Consider the following 6163-nt stretch of genomic DNA (forward strand, 5'->3'; position numbering starts at 1 on the left):
TGAAATGACATTCACAGTGATATTGATGAAATGAATAAAAGCAACAGAAGAAGATGGACACTAAGACTCACACAGGCACATGTACACAATCAATAACACAAACAAAATGTACAGGTGCCAATGACTGAATGAGAGGTGTGTGACGGATTGTGGGAAAAAGAAATGACCAAAATGCAACAGACAATGAATGAAGAAGGAAGAGAGAAAGAGAAAGGGATCATGCCTCTTCCAGCTTGGTGCGCTTCTGACTGTGGTTGGCATCGGCCATAATGTCATGAGTCCTTTTGCCGTCCCCCATCATGTCCCCCCCACCCCCCATACCGACCGGGACAGGGTTCATGCCCCCTGTGCTTTGTAACACATGAGGCACAGGGTAATGCTGGGAGTGGGGTGGCAGGGGATAGTGAGTGCTGGGGTGAGGGGGAGGAAGATGGTGGGCCATGTGGGGGTGAGAGAGCTGGTGCGCGTATGGGTTGCCAGAGTAACCGTGGACGCTGGGGTGGGGGGACATGTGATGGGGTGCAGGCCCAGGTTGGTGGAGGTGGTGCTGTGGCGCCATCTGTGGGTGTGAAGGATGCGGCACATGCTGCGGAGGCTGATGTGGTGGTGGCGGCTGCGGTGGATGCTGGGACTGATGTGGTGGGGTGTGGTGCGGCTGGTGCTGATGCTGCTGATGCGACTGCTGCTGCTGCTGTTGTTGTTGTTGCTGTTGTTGCTGCTGCTGTTGTTGTTGGGGTTGGGGCGCAGGCTGTGGAGGCTGAGGCGGCGGCTGTGGGTTAACAGCGATGATATTGTAGACACCAAACTCCCGCAGCTGGTTCTCAGCAATGTCGGCCCAGCCCTTGTTGGCCGAAGGGTTGGCTGGGCTGGGGTGCATCATACAGTGCAGCTGAACACCATGAACGTTGTGTGACGTCATCGCTTTCTGGGCACACGTGTAGGCATACTTGCCAATGGTGATCACATGCTCCACCTTGAACAGTGCCACCACGTCCAGGAAGGTCTGGTCGCACAGTGAATCCAGCTGTCGCAGAACCTTCACCGGCATGTCAGACGGGGCCACATTCTTGCCCGTCTCCGTCATGAAGGCCAGGGGGCAGAGGTTGTGGATGGCACAGTTCTTGAAGAAGCCTTCCGCTGTGGGGCACAGCCGGCGGAACAGCTCCCAGAAGCGAGCTCCAGAGACCTGGAGATGTGCACAGCAAAATGGAGACAATGTGCAATGGTAAAATCTACAGTTAAGTGATCTGCCTAATTGTCATTTGCATAATTTAACATTTTAAGTGCTAAAAATGATAAGTTGATCACTTAATGAATTACAATCAAAACTATTATGCTGGAAAACAGTAACAACAAAAATTCATATATATATATATATGTCATATGTCTTCAATGACCTCTTATTGTATTAACATTATTTTGGGTTCTCTTCAACTGGCCACTTTGTGGTTAGCTGGGCTATATTCATAAACAACATGATTTGATTTAATTTGATTTAACACTTACCTCAGATCTCTTGCATTCCATGCCCATGACAGGTCTTTTGGGATGTTCCAGCACAGGTTTGGACACCTCCCCATCAATGTCCATCCAGTCCGTCACTATGTTGCACTCTCCAAAGGGCACCTGTACACCAAACATCTTAACAATACTCTACAAAGGGCACCTGCACACAAAACAACAATATTCTACAAAGGGCACCTGCACACCCAATACATTTACAATACTCTCCAAAGGGCTCATATCTGCACACCCAAAAGAAAGGTTTACAATACTCTCCAAAGGGTACCTGCACACCCAACACGTTTACAATTTACTCTCCAAAGGGCACAGATCTGCACACCAAAAAGAAAGGTTTAAAATACAATACTCTCCAAAGGGCATCTGCACAAAATGTTAAAAAATCCAATATTCTCTCCAAAGGGCACCTGCACATCCAACAGGTTTAGAACACTCTTGAAAGGGCACCTGCATACCCAACACATTTAAAACACTCTCCAAAGGGCAACTGATTGACTGATCAGTGAACATGTTTACAATACTCTCCAAATGGCACCTGCACATCCAACATATATAATGTACAATATATTCTCCAAAGGGAATCTGCACACCCTGCATATTTACAAATTACAGTATTCTCTAAGAGCACCTGCACACCAAACAGGTTTACACCTCAATATAAACTAAACAAATTTTACAAGGAAAAGGAAAAAAACAACTGTGTGGCACTGAACTGTGATAATATGCTCTTCCCAGGAATTTCACACTGATAAATCTATTGTAACAATGAATAATAATACAATGCAATACCATTCTGGCACTCTTGGATCAAGTCCTACTTTAAGTTTAACTGAAGAAATTCAAATTCTCAGTCTCATGCAAGACTTTATTCATAATTAAATACAATATATCATAATATACCATTTACTGCTACTAACGTACTCTCGTCTAGTTTTTTCTTTAAATGTGATATATACCATTTACATACATGTGGAGTGTTGGTCTAGAGGTAACGCGTCCGCCCAGGAAGCGAGAGAATCTGAGCGCACTGGTTCGAATCCCAGCTCAGCCGCCGATATTTTCTCCCACTCCATTAGACCCTGAGTGGTGGTCTGGACACTAGTCATTCAGATGAGATGATAAACAGAGGTCCCGTGTGCAACAAAAAGGTTGTTCCTGGCAAAATTCTATAGAAAAATCCACTTCGATGGGAAAAAAACAAAACAAATAAAATTGCATGCAGGAAAAAAAAAAAAAAAGCGTGGCGCTGTAGTGTAGCAACACGCTCTCCCTGGGAAGAGCTGCCCGAATTTCACACAGAGAAATCTGTTGTGATAAAAAGAAATACAAATTTATATATACATAGAGAAAGATATATATATATATATATATATATATATGTATGCAAAAAGCTTTTCCAATTTAGTATTTTTTCAATCCTTGTGTTCTTGATCACCATTTCTCTGAACCTGACTATGACTTTGACTAGATAAGTGTGAAGCATGCCAGGCATTGAGGTAAGGAGAGGGAGACAGAGACTGTGAGACAGAGAGAAACTCTAATAGTCTAAACTCCAAACATTCCGCACTCAAGGATTAAGATTTTATTTTTAGGCATGGCCTATTCTTCCAACTGTGAACCTGTCCTTGCTTATTACTACATCTATTACAGAAAGGGAATACATTTAATTACAGGAAAAGGAAAAATGTGAAAAAAAATATTTGAGAAGTCAGAAGGACACACATGATGAACACACACACACACACACACACACACACACACACACACAGATGATTCATTCTCAACAAGTGATGGAATCTCGCATAATTTGATGAAAACGTCTATTTAAAAAAAACAAAAAAAACAATAAAATATCAAATTATCACTATCTTCTTTTAATGGGACCTGTAACACCTCATGACAGATCTCTGACATCACCATTACTAGATTATCTGACAACTTGATGTAAAACTAAGAGCTGAAATAATTAATGTTGGCCATATAATTTATAAAAAAAAAATTAAAACAATCTTTTTTAACTCACCAGATACCTCACAGAATCATGGAAAACATAATTTAAAATGTGTTACAGAATCTTAAAATCCAGAAGCCCAAGAGATGTGCCTGGAGTTCCCCATTTTGTACACTTCCTTTCCTTTTGTGTTTTTTCTTTCCAAAAGGATTAAAAAAAAATGTTAAGACCTGTATATTATAATTTATATCAATATATGGGTTACATTTTTTTCAAACAAAAATAAAAAACAACAACAAAGAAAAGCAACACTCAAACAATATATGATTATATATATATATATATATATATATATATATATATATATATATATATATATATATATATAAACTAGAGAAGGGATAGAAAACAATCAAAAACTACACAATCAAGACAAGACTATAAAAAAAAGAAAAAAAAGAATTCAGAGGTTGTACAGTAATTCATAACTTAAAGACATGATCACAATAACATGCCAATGAACTACAAGTGATGAACTATCTAAATGGATAGTAATACAATTCCAAAGATCATAACATCATTACATGTAAAATAACAGGACTTAAGCCTTAAGAGAGAAAAAAAAAACCAAGAGTGCAACACAACAGTAACAAAACTAATATAATAAAGAGAAAATAACCAAATTCCTAGAAAATAATTAATCAACTGTGGGGGCTACTGTCACAAATTTTATGAGTGAAAATGCTTGAAAATGGTCTCCACAGAACTAATAATTATAAGTTTGAGAAATCTATAAACTAACTAAAGATGACAGCAATTACTGAATTGATCCAAGCATACAATATACTATGATGAACACTACAGTGACAGAACAGGTTAACTCTGAACATGTTAAGTTTTTTATCAATGACTAATCAAGTGTCATTCAGCTGCACAGAAAAACAACTTGTTTTACTGTTTTATTTAGACTCAAGTTAAAAAAAAAAAAAAAAAAAAAAAATCAGCCCCTTTTTCTCATCTATGCTTTCAGTTCAACAAAGACAAAAGTTTTCTGACAGCAACAGACAGAGACTAAACAAATAATCAGTCAATATTTAATCAAGTACTACCATTGTACCAACGAGAAGTACTACCCAAGACAAATGTGTCACTGAGCACAAATTTGCACACATGTATAACTTTTTATAAATTTAACAACTCACCCCATTCTGAGACATTCCAAATGGCCCAGGATTCATTCCCAGGAAGAGGATTCTCTTTGAGGAGTTGTAGTACTTTTTCACAAACTTGTAGTGCGTCTCAAAGGCATACTCCAGAGGGTTGTAGACGTAAGTCACTTTGGGCGGCAGGTCAACATCAGACAATCTCTGACACAACATTTTCTGACACATTATATAGCGGTCAGCGACACTCATCATCATACTGGCATATGGCCCAATTGCCGGTCCTGTGTCAGGAGGGTGAAACACAAAAATCCCTCTCTCAGAAAAGTACTTGGCTGCCTTATTCGGCACAGGGGGAGAATCATCCACATGCGTAGCAGGCTTGGGAATTGGAGAGGAGTCTGGCTTCTTGGGTGACTTCTTGTCTCGGTTGTACATCATTTGGGGTGGGGAAAACCGGGGACCCACTGCTGACGATGCAAGACCATAGGGATCTGTCATGTCAGGCTTGAAATGTGGGCTGTCATAGCCCATGGGGCGGTAGTGAGGGTTGGGGTGAAACATGGATCCCAGGGGACTCCCATACGGACCCATGGCATGTGAGGTGTATCCTGGTTGGAGGTAGAGCCCATCTCGACTGTCAGCCCCAAACTGTGACCAGGGGTTGGTGGGAGGTCTGGGGACACCATTTTCATAGGGGTCTGCTTTCATTAGTCTGTCTGTGGCACTAAACATAGACTCTGATGACTGGCTAGCTCCTGGCCGACTCTCAAATGGGTTAAAATAGTTCTCCAAACCAGGCGTGCTATATGGGGATGTGCTGTACGCATTGAGCCGAGACATGTCTTGCTGACCGCTGTCACCATACCCAGGCATTCCTGGGTAGGCCTGAGATCGCATTGAATAGGGCTGAGACAACATCTGAGATGACATTCCAAATGGAGAAGAAAAGGTCTGATCAGAGGACGACACCCCTTCACTAGAGAACGGACCAAAGCGACCAGATGCTGAATACAAATGCTGTTGGAGGGAGTTTTCCCCAAAGGAGGGAAGAACAGAGGAAGGGTTATTGTGGGACAGCCCGTGAGGTGACTGAGAGTGAGACTCTGAAGAATGCTGGCTAGTTGTGGTGTTCAGAGCAGAGTATGGTGACGTCGACGGGAAACTGCTGGCTGCTCCTGAAGCATGATGGGAACTGGTGCCAGGGGAGTCAGTGCCCCCACCTACCGTTGCTGGGGAGTGTGTGAGGGAGCCATTTTGTGCAGCATTATCCAGCACAGACACGCTGTTTGGAGCACCGGCAAACCACGGGTAACTCATTGGCGCCAGTCAGGAAAAGAACAGCAGGGAATAAAAAACTCTACCTGGTCCCTGCATGGGACAGAACTGACAGGTGACGTCACGCCAGCAACACAATTATGACTGCCAAGTCAACCAGATGGCTGAGACACCTATCTGGATGACCGACCAAGGCGATACTATGAGGTAGCTTGGAGTCCACATCAGTCCAACAGTTCTGTTTTTAACC

General features: G+C 42.2%; 1 protein-coding gene across 1 annotated transcript; it reads right to left on the minus strand.

Annotated features, from left to right (window-relative positions):
- Window positions 1-217: 217 nt before the first annotated feature.
- Window positions 218-5955, minus strand: LOC143290112 (uncharacterized). The gene is made up of 3 exons (XM_076599400.1): window positions 4675-5955; window positions 1507-1626; window positions 218-1186 (listed from the first exon to the last, which is right to left on the minus strand). The coding sequence occupies exons 1-3, from the start codon at window positions 5953-5955 to the stop codon at window positions 218-220; spliced, it is 2370 nt and encodes a 789-aa protein (XP_076455515.1).
- Between the last annotated feature and the right edge of the window lie 208 nt (window positions 5956-6163).

This window comes from Babylonia areolata, chromosome 15 (assembly GCF_041734735.1).
Source record: "Babylonia areolata isolate BAREFJ2019XMU chromosome 15, ASM4173473v1, whole genome shotgun sequence".
Taxonomy (NCBI): Eukaryota; Metazoa; Mollusca; class Gastropoda; order Neogastropoda; family Buccinidae; genus Babylonia; species Babylonia areolata.

Excerpts from the sequence above, each read along its gene's own strand:
- LOC143290112 (XM_076599400.1), bottom strand. The coding sequence starts at position 5,955 with ATGAGTTACCCGTGGTTTGCCGGTGCTCCAAACAGCGTGTCTGTGCTG. Across the intron at positions 1,627-4,674 it reads TTGGAATGTCTCAGAATGGG|GTGCCCTTTGGAGAGTGCAA; the intron begins GTGAGTTGTTAA and ends TTTGGTGTACAG. Across the intron at positions 1,187-1,506 it reads TGGAATGCAAGAGATCTGAG|GTCTCTGGAGCTCGCTTCTG; the intron begins GTAAGTGTTAAA and ends GCACATCTCCAG.